The sequence below is a fragment of the Tamandua tetradactyla genome, chromosome 11 (assembly GCF_023851605.1).
Source record: "Tamandua tetradactyla isolate mTamTet1 chromosome 11, mTamTet1.pri, whole genome shotgun sequence".
In the NCBI taxonomy this organism is placed as follows: domain Eukaryota; kingdom Metazoa; phylum Chordata; class Mammalia; order Pilosa; family Myrmecophagidae; genus Tamandua; species Tamandua tetradactyla.
In genome coordinates this window covers 83,455,765-83,473,978 of record NC_135337.1, presented here as the reverse complement: position 1 = coordinate 83,473,978, position 18,214 = coordinate 83,455,765, and the positions used below count along the sequence as shown (strand labels likewise).

Sequence of the window (18,214 nt, the reverse complement as noted above, 5' to 3'; positions counted from 1 at the left end):
CCAGCAGGGGGTTGAATGGGAAGGGTTCTTCCCAGGAGAGTGCCGGGAAGCAGGTTTGGGCAAAGAAGAAGTTGAGCTGTCATGCAGTCACAACGAAGACCTCCTCCGATCCTATGGGGAACTTTGGACCCTGCAGAAATGTCCTGGGTTGAGATGCAGGGACAAAGCTCTCATACCCTGGGTTGACCAGTTAACCATTATGGGCTGCTAGGGGTACAGCGTCTCTGAGATCATTTCCCCATGGGGCATTCAGCAGTGGGTAATACTCCCTACAGCCTCTGTCCTGATATTGAGGGATTTGGATTCGACATCACAGCACCACACAGCAGGTCATTGATCATGGCCAGGGGTAAGTGGCTTTCCCTTGGCTCCAGATTAGCTGTGCCCAAACCTTGTTCTGACATGTTCCACCATGTCCACTGGAGCTCCGGATCTGGGGGAAGGAACACACCGTCTCTTGGCTCTACCTTTTGGGAGCAACAGTGGATGTCATCATTAAATTCAGTTTCTAGACGGGGGGTTTCTTAGCCTTGTCACTGCTGACATTTGGAGCTAGATAATTCTTTGCAGGGTGGGGGGGTATTGTATTGTAGGGTGTTGAGCAGAATCCCTGGCCTCCATCTACTGGATGCCAGTAGCACCCCACTGTGTCCTCCAGAGACCAAAAATGTCTCCAGGCATTGCTAAATATGCCCTTGGGGGGCAGAATCAGCTTGGGTGAGAACTGCTGACTTATCCTGAGTCCCAGGTGTAGAGAATGTGCTCCTCTCATCTTTGCTGGGATTAGCTTTGGGACAGAAGCCCTAGGTTTTTCTCTAGAATATTCTGTGCCTGCTTCCCTGTTCTCATCTGTTCTACCAGAAATGGAGCTGAGGCTTTTCACGGTTTCCCCGTTTGGGGAGCTGCACCCCATGTGACAAGGGTAAGCCTGGAGCACCTCATCTCAAAGACAGAAAAGACTTACTTCTAGATTATTCTCAAGCCTTGGTTGGTTTTTTTGAAGGATGGTTCTTTTGAACTATTTCCTACTGTCTGGGTGGAAATAGCAAATTTTCTCTCTTAAGCTGTGAGTCCGATTCCCTAGGCAGGTCGCAGGTTTTTTATTCATCTTGTTGGTGTTTTTAGATTAGCTGTTTCGGCCTCTGGGGGCCACAGACTGCATTTAAAAACCAGCTTCCTGGTGTTTGTATGTAGGATTTTAAAAAACACACAACAAAACAACACAAAACAAATCAGAAACAGACGCAAGTCGAAAGGCCTTGGAGCTGATCTGCTTACGTAAAAAATCTTCTTCTTCAGGTTTGAAAATTAGCCAAGCGGCAGTGTTCTGGTGGGAAATTTTATTTCCCGGGATGAGGAGGGTGGGAAGGAAAACAATCTTTATTTCAGCTCGTTAAGCCTCTTTTCCAGTGTTTGTTAAACCTGCAAGTACAGCACGTTTCGTCTGATTCATTTTTTGATAAAACCTATCAAGTGGTTTTGCGGACAGGAAATCCGCCCTATAAATCACCTCTGCATGTCAGATGGAGCTGTTTTTCCCCAGTTTATCAGGAAGGTGGGAAAATGATTGTATTCCTTTTGATTTGTTTCTTTCTCTTCTATTTTTTCCACGTTTGAAATAAAGAGAATAATAGACTCCCGGTGCGACCTTTGTTTAAAAGATGTTGGCTTCAAATGAAAGACAGTTGACCTTCCCTTTAGCTGAGACTCCAGAAATACTGCAGGCTCTTTTGATGTTGGAGCTGATGCTGCTTTTGGTCCTTAGAATTGGAGCCCCAGGAAGTTGACAGGGCATCTCGCAAAGCTTGTGGGGCTTTTACTGAATGGTAGCGGGCGAACATGCTAAATATCACTTGTTGTGGTATTTTTACTCTGTAGGGGTTATTATTATTATTATTTTTAATTTGGCATTTTTCTTTTGAGCCTTTTAGTCTGTGAAAGACTTTAGTAAAATACTGCTTCCTGGCTGTGGCAGTCTGTGAAAGAGGGCACCGTTGCTTTTTCCCATGTGACTTGGTATATGACATGGGACCGAATATATTTTCTTCCATCCTCCTGGCTTATCTAGAAAATGGTTTTTGACATATTCAAAGCAGAGATCTAGGAAACCGCGGAGACTTAGTAAAGTCTATGATCTATGATCATGCCTCTAGAGGAGCTGGGAACTCTTTGCCAAGAGAAGGAGAACTTATATTTGCGGTGAATGTTAAGTTTTCAATGGGTTCAGGGCAAAAGTGAGGAGGGGGTGGTGGAGGTAGAAGAGGATAACTTAAAATCTAGAGTTACTTTCAATGCCTTCTTGCCCCGGTGCCTTCTAACACCCCAACCACCAGATTCACCACCTGCTACCCTGATGTCTCCAGTTTGTCCTCTTGTCCCCCTCTTCCGGCATCATTTGTGCCCAGCCACCCTCAACAATCCCCTCACTCCTCTTCTTGCTTCCATTCTAACCACACATCAGCTAAAAGGAAACTCTTGAAACTGCTACCCGATCATGCCCCTGCCCCTGCTTAAAACCCTCCACTGGGTCCCCCTTGCTCTTGGAAAAAGAAATCCAAATGCCTCGCCGTGACAAAATCTCATTTCCTTCCTGTCTCCGCCTTGCTCATTTCCAGCCGTGTGGACTGACCTGCTTTCCTTCTAACTCACCGAGTTCATTTCTCCCTCTGTGTCTTTGCACTGGCTGTTTCCCCACCCCCTCCCCTTGGACTGCTCTGCCCCGTGGTCTTTGGCTGGCCAGCCTCTTCTCCTGTGTCCGGTATGCAGCTTGGTTCACCTCCCCAAAGAAGCTTTCCCAGTCTGAATTAGCCATCTGCCCAGTCTCTGGCATATCACTCTTATTTTAACTGTTTTCGTGGCATTTAGCACTAGCTGATATTTTTGTTGTCAATTTATTTGTTATATTCTCCCTAGACCATCAGCTTCATGAGTGTATCAGTTAGGTCTTGCTGCGTAACAAACCACCCCAAAACATAGTGGATTTTATTTAAAACAGGGATCGTTTGTTCTTTCTAATGATTTTGTGGGTGGACCAGGAAGTTCATCTGGCTTGGTTTAGGATGGCTAGGAGGCCAGGGGCTCTCTTCACATCGTCTCATCCTCCGACTGGTTGATCTGGGCTCCTTCACACGGTCATCTTGGTGCCCCTTGCAGCCAGGAAGGGAGGGTCCTGATGCCTGAGTAGTTTTCACGCATCTACTTGCCTCACATTTGCTCAGGTCCTTTTGGCCAAAGCAGATTCCATGAGTGGAGAAATGGAAGGGAGAGGCTGCAGACAGCTTGTGGCTATTTGTAACCTCCCATAGGGAAATCAAGTGGTCTGTTTCTATTTCTTTCACCCACGTGTGCCTATAGCTTAGAACAGGGGGGGCATTTTTGGTTGTCATGCTGGGATGGGGCTGAGGGCTACTGGCGTCAAGTGGGTAGAGGTTCAGCAACCCTCAAGACACAGGACAAAGAACTGCTCAACCCCACATGTCACTAGTGCTCAGGTTAAGAAACCCTAACTTAGGAAAATGGCCCAGGTCCAGTGACTTGGGATTTTTGTAGGGTGCTATGTCTGCCTTGTGGGAGGGAACCATAGTTTTCTGAGCCCTGGAATAAAGAATAAAGAGGGTGACATTTTAGAGACGTTTCTGGTCTGGACAGGGTTGCTTCGCGATGGTTCTGGAGCAAACCAACCAGAGATACAGAGAAAGAATATTCCAGACTAAGTAGTCAGCTAGTGCAAAGGTCCTGAGGCAGGATCATGCTTGGCCTCCTTAAGGGGTGCTGGCCTGCTTCCTGCCCATGCTGACTCCTCTTGCTGTGTTCCGTCCTCAGCCTAATGTGCACCCCGTGTCAAGGACCCTGCCCCAAGGTCTGCCACATCATGGAAGGGGAGAAGACCATTGACTCGGTGACATCTGCCCAGGAGCTCCGAGGGTGCACCATTGTCAATGGGAGTTTGATCATCAACATCCGCGGGGGCAGTGAGTGCTCTGGTGGGGTGGGGCTGGTGGGGACCAGGCTTCCAGTGGGTGGTCAGTGACGAGGGAACACACCCATGCAGAGAACTCCTCTGCAAGGAGAACTAAACTCTCAGCAATTCTGAGTCTCACTAGCAAAAACAACTTTAGTGTCATCGATCCCTGGTTCTCCGATGAGTGGACTCATCCCCTGAGGCGTTGGCTTAAAAATCAAACAAGCAAACAGAACAAACAAGCAAACGGAGTATAAGAGCTCTCATCCCTGGAGAGTCTCCTTCTCCAGGTTTGGAGTGGGAGTGTTCAGGAATTTGCATTTGCATTTTGAGCAAGCAGGAGACATGCTCTGTTGCAGAGCTGGGGATGATGTTTCAAGAAACACTGTCGCATTGAGAATTCATAGAATGCAAGAACCCAAGAGGTGTTGAGAGTTACCTGGTTCACCTTTTTTTAAAGGGGGAAAATAAAAAGACAGGCTGTCATAGGCAGAAAAGATATTCCTTTGTGTATTTAGTAAGTATTTATAGAATACTCACAGTGAACAAGGCAAAGACCTTGCTGCTAATAGAGCTTACAAATAAAGGAAATCAATATGCAATACAAGCTTAGGTAGCAAAGCAAAGAAGGATAACGTATGGAGCAGGGCTCAGCAGCCAGAGAGTAAATATTTTAGATTTTGTGGACCATACAGTGTCTGTTGTAACTGTTTATCTCTGCTGTTGTGTGAGAAACAACATGGGTGATAAATCAACAGGTCTGACTGTGTTCCAATTAAACGTTATTTACAAAGGTAGGTGGTGGGGCTGAATTTGGCCCATGGGCTGTCATTTGCTGACCCCTGGAATAAAGAATAAAGAGGGTGGCATTTTAGAGAGATTTGTGGTCTGGGGAGGGTTGCTTTGAAATGGTGCTTCAGCAAGCCAACCAGAGATATAGAGAAAGAGTATTCCAGACAAAGGAATCAGCTAGTGCAAAGGTCCTGAGGCAGGACCATGCTTGGCCACCTCAAGGAAAGACAGGGAGGCTTGTGGATCTGGAATGCAGTGAGCGAGGTGTTGTAAAAGAGAAGGAAAGCAGGGCTTCCTTGCTTGGGAACTTGTAGACTCTAGTAAGGACTTCAGATGCTATTCTTAGCATGATGGGGTTTGAGGAGAGTATGTCAAAATCACTGGCCACCTGTAGGTTAACTCCTTACCATGGGAAGTTAAAAGAAGATGAGAATATTTCTGCTGAGACTTACTGAATACTTTCTCCTTTCTCTAGACAACCTGGCAGCTGAGCTAGAGGCTAATCTTGGTCTCATCGAGGAGATATCGGGGTATCTAAAAATCCGCCGATCCTATGCTCTCGTGTCACTGTCTTTCTTCCGGAAGTTACGTGTGATTCGAGGAGAGACCCTGGAAGTTGGGTTTGTGTGCCTTCTTTTGCATTTGTGGCTGTCTTAGTTTGCCCGAGCTGCTATGACAAACCCCACACCATGGGATGGCTTAAACAACGGGAATTTATCGGCTCGTGACTTTGAGGCCAGGAGAAATTCAGAATAGAGGTGTCAGTGAGGCGATGCTTTCTCCCCAAAATATGTCAGCATCCCAGCACTGGCTGCCAGCGGTCCTTGGGCTTCCTTGGCTTGTCTCCCTGCCTTGCTGTGACATGGCGATGTCCTCTGCTTTCCCCTCTGGTTTTTGTTGACTTCTGGCTTGTGGCTCTTCTCTGTGCCTTTTTCTGACTATGTCTGAATTTCTTCTGCTGAGACAGGACTCCAGGAATCCAGGTAGGGGCTGACCCTCACTCGGGTCAGCCTTATTTAAAATTACATCCTCAAGATTGTCCTATTTACAATTCCACGGGAAGGCAGATTGAGATTAGGAATATGTCTAAATTGGGGTATACGATTTAATCTGCCACAGTGACCCTAGCACTCACTGGGAATTTAGGGAATTAAAAATGTTTCCAGGTTTTTAAAGCTGCTCCTCCCCAGCTCCCCCAAAATCTTTTAGGAGTGAGTGCCTGGGAAAAACCCTGAGAGGAAGGAACTCGTGCTGGAACGTGTCTGAAGGTCCAGCCAAGGAAAATGCTGTGCCTTTTGCAGTGACTCCAGGGAAACCACAGGGGGTCTGAGCCAACCTCTGAACCCTCCAAGGAGCTGGGTGGAATTTGTTAAACACAGCCTCTGGCTCTCTGGGCTACATTGTGAGTTGGAGCCTAACCATCTGACGCCTGCATCTCACTGCCTTGTGCTCCTTAATCTCTTGCAGAGATTCTCATCTCCTCTGGCCTCACCTCTCATCTCCTCACCTCCAGTGGGATTCTCCTGACTCCCTCCATTTCCTTCCTCGTGTCGCTCCCAGGATCCCTTTTCTCCACTTGCCCTTAAGAGTTGGGGTTGTAGGTTTCTCCGCTTAGCTGTTCCACTGCTTCACCTACCTGTGCTGAGACTGTGAGCCCTGACATTCCTCCTTGCTCCCACGCCTGCCTCCAGCCCCCTTGGGTGACTCCCGGGAGCCTCCAATGCCACATGCATGAAGTAGAATTCCCCTACTTATCCCCAGCTGTGCATCCTCATTTCTGAGAGTTTCTCTTTGGGCCACCAGATTGGAAGCCTTGAGGTACTGCTGACCTCGTTTTGGCTAGGAAAACAGCAGCATTCTTGACTCTCCGTGTTTCAGGCAGAGAGAGAGGTGGACTCTTGGTAAGAAGTTTGGAGGAAAGCAATCCGGCAGCGCTCCTCGTGATCACAGAACGGCTGCCCACTTCCAGCCTGACATATGGAAGAGGCAGGAAAAGGGGAAAGGGACAAAGGGACATGCCAATTCAGACTGTCTCTAGCAACTGTCCCTCCAACATTGACTTGTCCTTATGAGTCATTGGCCAGAGCTGAGTTGTGTGGCTACTTCCAGCTACAAAGGAGGCTGGGAGAGTGAACGCTTAGCTTTTCCAGCCTCTATAATAGTGGAAGGTAGGGGGAAAAGAGGGGCGTGAATGACTTTTGAGAGGGAAGCTAAGTCTCTGAAGTGTCTAGACTGCTTTTCCTATTCACTCATTAGCTCCTGTTGAAGCTTGGACCTTTCATTTGGACTATTATCCTCACCTCCTAACTCACCTCTTGGAGCTAAGACGAGTGCTGCCCAGTAGAAACATAACGCAAATCACATATGTAGCTTTGAATGTGCTAGTAGCCACATTTTTAAAACTTTGCAAGGAACAGGTGAAATTGATTTATGTAATATGTTTTATTTAACCTCCTATATCTACAGAGTGACTTCGGCATGAAACCAATATGAAGAAATTATAAAGATCTTTTACATCCTTTTTTTCCTGCTAAGTCTTAGAATTAGAAACCTGGTGGATTTTTTTTTTTCCTTCCAGCATAGTTCAGATTAGCCCCATTGCAAGGGCTCAGTAGCCACCTGTGGCCAGTGGCTTCTGTATTGGACAGAAGGGGCCTAGATGCATCCTTTCTCCCACCCATTGCATGTCGAGTGGTCATCTAGTCATTTGAGATATAGGTATCATCAAGTCACTGTGCTGTTTTAAAACCTTGCTCCCCTCTGCCTACGAATCAAGATTATATGGCATGGTCTGGCATGTAATGTCCCAGAAGGTTTGGCCCATTGCAGCTTTTCCAGCTTTGTTTTCTGTTGTCTCTTTAGCCCAAGAATGCTGCTCTGCTCTTCCCCAGGTCCCTTTTTTTCTCAGCTGCCTCATTGTCTTTGGCCTTTCCCCTCTACAAAACCCATATCCCAATCCATCCCAGTCTTCCCCCCTCCTTGAAGCCCTCTCTCAGATACCTTCTCTGCCTTGAAGACCTCCTCAGCTTCCCAATCAAAACATTTGCATTGAGTATAAGCAAGTAGTTAGAACTTGAGTATAATTGCTGAACAGGTTCAACTCCAGTCAAGGCCCCGCCATCTTGGGGTTGACCTCAAGTGGAGAAGATGAGCTGTTGAATAACTAGACGTGTGTGTGTGTTTCCCTAGGAACTACTCCTTCTATGCTTTGGACAACCAGAACCTAAGGCAGCTCTGGGACTGGAGCAAACACAACCTCACCATCACTCAGGGGAAACTCTTCTTCCACTATAACCCCAAACTATGCTTGTCAGAAATCCACAAGATGGAAGAAGTTTCCGGAACCAAGGGGCGCCAGGAGAGGAACGACATCGCTCTGAAGACCAATGGGGACCAGGCATCCTGTGAGTGGGGTCTGATCCTGAGTCACCTTCCCCCTTGACCACTGCACTGACCTCCACGGGATGGGGTACCATTGCCTGCCAATAAGCTAAGACAATTATAGGTGTGATGGGTTTCCTGAAACACTGAGGGGGATTGCATCTTTTATCTCCAGCGAGGACAGTGCTTGATATCTGGAAGGTATCAGATGAGCATTTTTGCATGCATGCATGAAATCAATGCATGGCACTTCAGTATAAACATATCATCTCTCGGTCCTGGTTCCCTGGGAATGCCAAGGTGGAGTTAGAAGTGCAAAAATTGTCTCGGGGTGATGCCTGTGAAATATACATGGGAGAAAGAGCTGGAGCAGTCAGAGAACCTTCGGACAGCCCTGTAGGTCTGACCCTGTGAATGGAGAGGCAGAGGAAAGGAGGATGGAGCAGGGAGAGCTGCAGATGGCATTGTAATTCTGCGCATCTCCCCCAGGCTCAGGGGGAACTCTCAGGCAAAGACCATCCGTAGGAGAGACCACATTGGATTGCAGTGCCCAGGCCCCTGCTGTGCTGACCTGGGAGAGCAAGGCCTTCCTGCCAAATGCTGCAGCAGATCTTGTAAATGCTCTAGCTGGAGGCTGTCAGCTGACTGCAATCCTCGGGATAGGTTCCTCTTGAGGGGATATCTGAGCAGCGCCCAGGGCTTTTGTAATATCCTCCTGGGAAATTTAGTCCTTCTGGTGGAATATGGTCCAAGTTGTGTGAATTCAGGGGAGGGTGAGAGTGAAATTGGACTGGAGCTGAAGGGAAGGGTTGTATTCCAGGCCTTGAAGATGGCTTTGGCTGTGCCTCTCCAAGGTACAAGGTTCTGTGCGTTCTTTAAATTCATTTAGCATGTGTTCTCTTGCACTGGAGTTGCATCTTCTGACAGGGTAGGCTTGGCAGTCTACGTGCAAGACAAATGACTCTTAACAAACTCCTTCTCCCAGCAGTTTATTGGGCAGTGGAGTAAATGGCTGTTACTCGGTTTCTGGCAAAGTAATTGACTTGTGTTAGGGGGCTGCAACACATGACTGGATCTTGCCTGTGAACCCCCATTCCCGCCCTGCCCCCGCTCCGCCATTTACACTCAGCAGTTGCTGCTGACACTGGGAGAGGCCTGGGGGAACGGCAGACTGTCATCTGCCTTCTCATAGCCTCTCATGGAGCTGGGCAATCCCCCGCTTTGGCCTGAAACAAATCACTCGGCATGTCTGGAGCCAGTTTTGTGTCTGTTTTTAACTTTTCCAGGTGAAAACGAATTACTGAAGTTTTCCGACATTCGGACCACTTATGACAAGATCTTGCTGAGATGGGAGCCCTACTGGCCCCCCGACTTCCGAGACCTCCTGGGATTTATGCTCTTCTACAAAGAGGCGTACGTAGAAGGAAAAATTATGGGAGCTGCAAAGGCCCAGGCCAGTGAGCTCTGGGTCTGGCCTTACATCCCCGCCACCCCTTCCCCTGGGATTGTCGGTGGCTTCCATCTTCCTTAGTGAATAAATATCATAGGGGTCCTCTTACAATCTCATCATTTGGTTTGCAAAGTGGCTAATGTCCCTTTGCATCAAAAGTCAGACATCAAAGCAGACCTGTTCCTTTCAGAGGTCCAGATAGGCTGATGCCTGCAAGAATATTCTATTCTGCCCATCATGTCCATGACTCATTGGCCATTCTCATAAAAGGGGCTCCATCTACCTCGTGGTTTTGAGTCTACCACTTGGCTGGAATTAGTAGTCATGCCAATAACAGTTCCATCTATCAAGATTTAGTATGTGCAAGATCGGTATTGAGCAGTCACACACATCCCCTAATGTAATCTCATCAGTAAGTGGGCGAAGTTGCTTCTGTTGGCGTTGATGTTGGCATTGGCATTGGCATTGGGAAATTCTGACTTCAGGGGAGGAAGGTTGCTTTCTCTTTGGCTTTTCCTGGGTCCTTTTGTCTTATGGCTCGAGATTATTGGGTGCTTAAGATGTTGAGTGAATGGGATGTGCCTTTCCTGGGTCCCCTGTCTTGGGTCCCCAGAGTGGGAGTAGCGAAAGAGTAACCACCGCCTCCTTTCGTCTTGAAAGCCCTTATCAGAACGTGACGGAGTTTGACGGGCAGGATGCGTGTGGTTCCAATAGCTGGACGGTGGTGGATATCGACCCGCCTCAGAGGTCCAACGACCCCAAGTCGCAGAGCCAGCCCGGTTGGCTGATGCGAGGTCTCAAGCCCTGGACCCAGTATGCCATCTTTGTTAAGACCTTGGTCACCTTTTCCGACGAGCGCAGGACGTATGGAGCCAAGAGTGACATCATCTATGTCCAGACGGAAGCCACGAGTAAGTGTTTCTGTGAGTGGGGGTCTGCACGCAAGCTGGACGCCTGGCCTTTGCCGTGCTGACACTGAGATGGCCTGTCTTGGCTGTGGCTAGTGACTGCTCGGGGAGCCAGGGCTCTGACGTTTCGTTTTGCAATATGCCGCAGGAGCCGTGAGCCGTGGGAGGGCACCATGCACGGACTCTTCCCACTAGGGGGAATTTTCAGAATTTTCTACAAAAGTAGAAAGAGCAGTGCATGCCATGTCATTGTTGCCCAGCTCCAACAATTATGAACTCTTTGCCATTTTTTTGTTTTATTTCAGCTCTTCCCCATTATTTTTTGGGGAGGGGGTGTGGCTGGAGTATTTCATGGTAAGGTAGTAGTATTTTTGTAAAGCAGTTTGGGTTGTTTGTTCCCCAGGAGGCATTGGTTTGGAGACCTTTTTAGGCTGTTAGGACCGAGGAGGATGTGTGGGCTACTGGCGTCAAGTGGGTGGAAGCCAGGGTTGCAGTTCAGCGTCCCACTGTGTACAGAAGAGTCTCCCACGACAGGAGAATCACCAGCCCCAAATGTCAGTAGTGCCAAGGCGAGAGCCCTGTCCTACACATGGGGTCCAAACTTTAAAAATCTGTCCCAGCTTCTGTTTCAACTAGTCTCCTCTCTCCCAGTGTCCTTAATACGAAAGGAACTGTAATTTCTCGAAACTTCCAGCGTCCGAGGCATGTGAGCGCGCTGGACTCTGCACCTTGAGAGTCCCTCCCTACCTCCCAGCCACTCTCTCTCCCTGCCCCCATACCCAAGGGAAGCTTTTGTAGAGCCCGAAGGTAGTTGCATTTTGGAGGCAGGTTAGGTCAAGTGGCAAGAAGTTGCCAAAGTTTGCCCTGTGGTTGGGTTCAGTTCAGGGTGAAAGAACTGAAAAAAATGGGGGTTTTCTTTGTCTCTTCCCACCATCGCCTCCTCCCCCAGGATCAATCTAGTGCCCAGGACAGAGGCAGCTTGGCAGGTAGCTCAGTAAACATTTGCTGCGTAGATGGATGAGTGAATATCTGCATAATCTGTGATATAAATGGGCCGCGATTGGTACTATATAAAGGTTGCAGAAACTTCTGTGCACTTCTAGCAGCCCCTGAAATACTGCAATGGACTTGCTGTGGTTACTGGAAATACTGCAGTGACTCAATTCAGCTCCAATTCTAGCTGCCTCACAGGTATGAGGCAATCTTATACAAGATTGAACTTCAAGCACCAGTGGCAAAGTTGGGGGCCCAGACCACCTGCACTTCCAACACCCTGGCTACAAACTTGGGGGTTCCTGCCACCCCCTTGGGTTCCATAATTTGCTGGAACCACTGAGAATGTCTACTGAAGACACTATGTGTATGATTATAGTTTTATTATGGTAAAAGGATACAAGTCAGAAGCCAAAGAAGAGACCTTGTAGAAGGCAAGTTCTGGGAGGGTCTCAGAGGTCTCACATGCCAGATTTGTTTCTTTACTCCGTGTCACCCTCCTTGTAAAACAATGTTATCCATCATAGCTCACCTGAGCCTCGAGTGTCCTAAGTTTTTGTGGGGTCTCATGATGGATGGAATGGATGGAACGTGCTTGGATTCAATCTCCAGTCCCCTCTCCTCCTGGAGTTCAAAGCCCCAATTCCCCAGTCATTTGGTTTTTCTGGAGCTGCCCCCACTCTGTCCATCTCATCAGCATAGAAATTGTCAGGCCAGGACCTGGGACCACCACGAATAACAGAGTATGCTCCTCTCATGGGACATTCCAAAGATTCAGAGGTTACCACCTCTAGGAACTGGGGACAAAGACCGGCCAAGGTTTTCATTACTGCCCAGTCACCCAACCCCTCAGTGGGTGAAACACCCCATGCCTCTCTGGTTCTCTCCGATTCTCAGTGGCACCGCGGCTGACATGCTCGGAATCCCTTTACCTCACGCGCCCTCTGCCCAGCGACCCCGGCCTCGGCCTCACCCAGCCTCACGGGGCCCCGTTGCCTTTCTCCTCTGCAGATCCTTCTGTCCCCCTGGACCCCATCTCGGTCTCAAACTCCTCCTCCCAGATCATTCTGAAGTGGAAGCCGCCGTCCGACCCCAATGGAAATATCACCCACTACCTGGTCTCCTGGGAGAGGCAGGTGGAAGACAGCGAGCTGTATGAACTGGATTACTGCCTCAAAGGTGAGTGCGGGCAGGTGAGCTGCAGGCGGCAAGCTTGACCCAAGACTGACCCACTCCCCTCTTTCCAGGGACAAGGCACTTCCCTCTTGTCCCTCGCTGTGTACACACAGACTTGTGCCCGCACACATGTGTGCATGCACACGCATCAGACTCCAGCATGTGAAAACACGTATACACATTTCCGAGCATCCTAACACAAGCACGTACTCTGATGGCTTGCCCCGAAACTAGACATTTTCTATGCTTTGGTCCCGTTTCCCGCTCACCACTGCCCCTCCCTTCCCTCTCTTTTTCTCCTCCGCCTCTCTCTGCACGCCATTGCGGATGCAGGTGTGCCGTTGTAACCCACGCCACGCTTCTGGGCAAAGCTTGAAGCACAACCCGGTGCATTGAGAAAGTTAGGGACAAAATCAGGCAAAGGGTTTTGGCCCCATTTCTGTCCTTTGGTTTAAGCTTCTTCAAGATCGCAGCCAGGAACGATAATCCCCTGATCGCTCCCGTGCGTTTAAAGAAAAAGCTGAACTGATGGCAACAGTTTTCCGGCCTTAATTTCACTTCCCTTTCACGTGGGAAAAGGAAAAACATTCGAAGCCTCAAATCCGTTTTGTAAAATTCATTCAAAATTCATTTTAAAACTCGGTTTAAAAAAAAAGACCTGGCGCAACAAAAGTGTCCCCCCTCCCCCCCCCAGCATTCACTGTTCTTTAGATGCTTGGAGTTAGCAAATCCCTGAACCCAGGGCTTGCTGTATGGCTTTGGGCAAGTCACCCTAGGCTTTTTGGGAGAAAGGGTGGAAGGACAGATGGCCTCTGGGATCTGTCCCAGATCTCAAGTCATCTGCTATTAGCATGCCTGTGACCTCACTCACCGCCTGAGCTGAGGGCTGCAATTGTGATTTATCTCCCCGTCTGCTTTATATAACTCGAGGGTGACGATGGTTGTGCTATGAGCCGTTGGCCCTGCATTCGAGTAACAGAAACCACCCCCAGCCTTGCCACCAGTAGCGTCCGTGTCCAACTGTTATGGTGCCGGGAAAGACTCAGGGCACCAAGTTTCAGGCTGAGGATGCTGGAAGTGGGTAGCAGGTGCCCTGGAATATTTCCACCCCAGCAAAAAATGTCAGGAGTCCCTTTCCTAAGGAAATCCTACATTGTTTGTTTGCTTTTTTCCCCCTCTCCAGTTTGTAATGCTCTATCTAGCCCTCCTCACACTTAAACCAAGCCGGTTATGTGATTCCTATTCCTACACTTCACAGTTTGTTTTGAAGAGTCCCTTGCAGGCTTTCAAAGCTTTATAAATACTCGCGCATCCAGTGGGTATTCACCAATCACGAAAAGGTACTTGATAACCATTTAGAGCTCATCCTCTAGGCTCTGAGGCGTTAAAGGGGATGGGAAAAAATGGGATTTTCATTTGCTGGGTAGATGCAAATCACCTGGCACAGGTGTGGTACACCGGGCACTGAGGGCTGGAGGGGGCGTCAAGGAGGCTTTTTGTGGGTTTTGTCCTGTAGTGAGTGGCAGCGTTCACACCCCACCATTGTATGAGAGACGTGGCTTTGTCACCCCGTGGTCACCGGGATTTGACCCCATGGCTCAAGCCCTGCCATTGGTGCTGTTTCCAAACCAGTTTTGTATGTTCAGGGATGCTACCTTGGCGAACAAGTTATATTTTCATTTCTGCTTTCGTTTGCTCGTTTTGCTGTGTTTTTAATTCCCTTTTCTATGCTTATTGGAGAGATGTCTTCCCCGGCTCTCCTTTGTTAGTTTTTAGTCCAGGATTTCACACCCTTGGCATTTGGGGCTGGGATAATGTTTTGTAGTGGAGAATGTCCTGGGCATTTTGCAGTGTCCCTGACCTCTATCTACAAGAAGCCAATTGCACTTCCCATCTCCAAGTCAGGAAAACCAAAAACGTCTCTGGACGCTGGCCAACGTCTCCTAAGAGGCAGAATCATCCTAAGTGAGAGACAATGCTTTAGTCTGATTTCTGGATTCATGAGCGGATTGCAGATTCTGTAATTTTGCTGCACAGTTTTATTGCCCAGGATAACTGCCTGGTGTGTAAGTCAGGCACATTAGAGTTTCACGTGGGATTCTGCTTTGGCCTCCGGTCAATTGATATTTGTCTGCTTGATTGACTGGCTCATTGACTGAGTCATTCATTCAGCTGTGAGCTGTCACTCTCACTCCCTCTCTGACCCCTCTCTCCCTCAGCCCCTTCTAGCTCCATTGGGCCCTTGGTTTTTCACTTGCCAAAAAAATTCTTACCTCAGGGCTTTTGCACTTGCTTGCGTTCTGTCTGAATTGCTTTTCCCCAACACATGCGTGTGGTTTCATTGCTTAATTCTGCACTCCTCGGTGACCCCCTGCTCTGAATCCACTTTACAAAAAATAGCACCTCTCCCCCAATACCCTTTACTGTCATTCTCCCCTGCTTTTAAGTACTCATCACCATGGGCCATCTGACGTAGATATTTATTAGTTTATTGGGTATTCCCTCGCTCCCCCCATTCGATGCCATGAAGGCGTGGGTTTTGTCTGGGTACCTCTAATCCTGGCTCCATGAGGGTATGGCACCCTGCAGTTTCCAGAACACATTGGAAATGCATCTTCACACTGAGGATCATGGGAAAGCTTTTATTTCCACAGTTGAACTTGACCCTGGCCGCCAGCCCTGGCCCTGCTCCCCATGCCCCAGCGTCTGAGCCTGCCCGCTGTACCTCTCCCTAGGCCTGAAGCTGCCCTCCCGCACCTGGTCCCCACCCTCCGAGTCCGAGGAGTCTCAGAAGCACAACCAGAGCGAGTACGAGGAGTCGGCCGGTGAATGCTGCTCCTGCCCAAAGACCGATTCTCAGATCCTGAAGGAGCTCGAAGAGTCTTCGTTTAGGAAGACGTTCGAGGATTACCTGCACAATGTGGTTTTCGTCCCCAGGTCAGGACTTTTCGGGGCGCTGGGCTCTCTTACTGGTGTCGAGAATCTTGGGGTTGGGTGATGGCTTGGGCAGGGTGGGGTGTAATGCCTTGGGGACAAGGTGACGTAGTGACCCAGAGACCACAGGAGGGGCTGCAGACCCTCTACCCTGCACAGAGAAGAGATTTTGCAATTGCAACAGCACCCTTAGAGGAATAGTGAGTAATCTGGAAAAAAAAAATGATTCTACTCCAAGGAAAAGTTTAATAATCCAATATCTTCTTTTTTCCATCTCCTGAAACCTTTGCCCCAGCCCGCAGGTCTCCTTCTGAGTTCTGAAATGAATTCACTTAGATGATGGAGGCAAAGCCTGAGACATGCCTTTCCATTCCTGTGCTTAATTCATCACCAAGTCTCGAACTCGGTGCATTCTCTCTTTCTTTAATCCACGTGACCCCCTGATCGTCCTTGGCCTTTCCACAGCACACCAAAACCCGGAGGCTTCTCGTCTTTAATTATGTTGAGTGTCCTTTCGCGTATATGTGAAGGGATCTGTGGATAGATGCCGAGTGTGTGCAGTAAAAAATCACGCTTAGCTTTTCATCCAACTTTACCTTTATTGCAAACAAAGACACTTTTTTGCAAGAGCAGGTCGGAGTGTTTTCAGCTCCAGTCTTGGACAGTTGGGCATACAGGTTCGAAGGTTTTTTCCCACACACGTGTAATTTGGAGCTCCAGCTTCCAAGTTACATGTGGGTGGGGAAGAGGGAAGGGCCCCAGGTGGGTCACATGGTTCATAATGGCCGCTTGGGAGGCTGAACCCCTGGGTTCCTTCCCCTGCCTTTCCACTTTCCATCCTAGTGGGTTACTTCACCTCTCTGTGCCTCAGTTTGCTCATCCGTAAAATGGGTCCTTGTGAGACGAAATGAGTTATACTGAGTTTCCTCTCTTTGGCACTGTTAGCATTTAGAGCCAGATGGTTCTTTGTGGTAGGGGGCTGTCCTCTACATTGCAGGATATAACAGCAGCCTTGCCCCCTTCCCCCAACCATGAGATGCACCAGTGCCCCCCCATCCCGCCCCCCAAAATGCCTCCAGGAATTGCCAGGTGTCTTTGGGGGGATTAAATCACCCCTGGTTTGAGAACCACTGAGTTCATGAGTGAGGATTAAATAATTTAAGTGCTTAGAAGAATGCCTGCTGAGCAGTGGGTACCCTACAGTGTTAGCACCTAGTAACTTTTCTTCTACATATCCATCATATAATTTCATGAATCTGTACAGTAAACTGTATAGCTGCTTCTCCCTTTTCACAGATCCCCAAATTGTTATTTCTGAGCTGACAATTGACTAGCCTCAGCTCGTGTCCCTGCCATGGGTGACCTGAGTTCTGAGTCCAGACTGGTATATTCATAGCTGGGCTGCTTCCTCTCTCCCTCCCCTTGGGCCCCCTTCTCCTCTCCCGAGGATATTAGCGGGTGGCTGCATAAAAATGCCATTTCCAAAGTAAGTCGAAGCCCCGAAAGTTTAACGTTGGACTAGAACAAGATTCTAAAGTGCATTTTTTTCAAATATCCACCGTGGCTTCTCATCGGAGCGGTCTCTCCTCCAAAAACCACCAGTGTGTAATGTGTATGGTTTTTTTTTAGCATTTCTTGCATTTTCCTCTGTGACCTGAGTCCAAAGAGTGCTCAGTGGGCCCAGCCCAGGCCTCGAAGCAGTTACTGTTTTACCCAGCAAAGACACTACATTGCCAGACTTGAGGAAATTGCTGCATCGGTCCTGAGGTTTATTAAATGCAGGCAGGTTGACACCCCACCCCCCCACCAAGGAACCCTCTGCAGACCCCAGGTCCTTGGGTGTCCTTGTCTCTGATTTCTTTTTACGCACTGAATTCTGCGTACCTGCTGGGAAAGTGAGGTTCATTCTTGCCGTTGGGTGATGGGCGTGAGTTGTCAAGGCTTTCTTGGGCTACTTGGCTGGTATGTGGCCTCTGGGGAGCCAGAGTCCTGAGGACTATCCGAGGAAGTTCCCTCTGCCCTCAAAGCAGTTGGTTTTGTTTTCACAGAAAAATCTCTTCAGGGCCTGGCGCAGAGCACAGTAGGTACGACTCGCCTGGGGGGCATCCGAGGGTCCCCTGTGGGGTCCCCCGTGGCTGCCCAGCCCTGGTTCAGCGGGTGGGGGTGGGTGAGAAGCATGCTACGTGCCTGGGAGATTCCAGGCGCTTCCGTGGCTTGGTTGCATGCGATGAGCTGTTCTGCTGGGGCTTGGACGCTTCACGGATTCCTTTGAAATGTCTTCACACTGAAATGAGATCTGGGCATGATTGCAGGGAATAATCTCGACTAACACACTCTCATTAAAAAAAAAATGAAATCGAGGGAGTATAATGACCGGGGGGGGGCCTCCTAAATGCCACATATTTACCCCTATCCATTCAGTCATTAAATGTGCATCAGCACCTATTATGTGTGAAGAACTGATGCCCAGTGCCAAGGCACGGGAGGCAGGATGCCGGCCCCTGTAATTCTTACTCTAGTGAGAAGGACTGATACGGAAGCAGAACATTTCTATGTGGGATTGATAGTGCAGGCTTCTAGGCTTGAGCAGAGGTATGTTGGGTGATTCATTCCACCCAG

At 48.9% G+C, this 18,214-nt stretch overlaps 1 protein-coding gene across 2 annotated transcripts in view; it reads left to right on the top strand.

The window, feature by feature from the left end:
* The window catches only part of INSR (insulin receptor), a 158,687-nt gene that overhangs the window by 102,384 nt on the left and 38,089 nt on the right, over positions 1–18,214 (top strand). Inside the window, exons 4-11 of one of the 2 annotated variants that reach the window (XM_077121458.1) lie at positions 3,823–3,971; positions 5,229–5,373; positions 7,943–8,157; positions 9,421–9,547; positions 10,245–10,495; positions 12,497–12,664; positions 15,397–15,598; positions 17,644–17,679. In XM_077121458.1, the coding sequence (XP_076977573.1) occupies positions 3,823–3,971; positions 5,229–5,373; positions 7,943–8,157; positions 9,421–9,547; positions 10,245–10,495; positions 12,497–12,664; positions 15,397–15,598; positions 17,644–17,679 (1,293 nt within the window). The remainder of the gene's footprint in view (positions 1–3,822; positions 3,972–5,228; positions 5,374–7,942; positions 8,158–9,420; positions 9,548–10,244; positions 10,496–12,496; positions 12,665–15,396; positions 15,599–17,643; positions 17,680–18,214) is intronic. The other variant, XM_077121459.1, reaches the window with a different exon arrangement.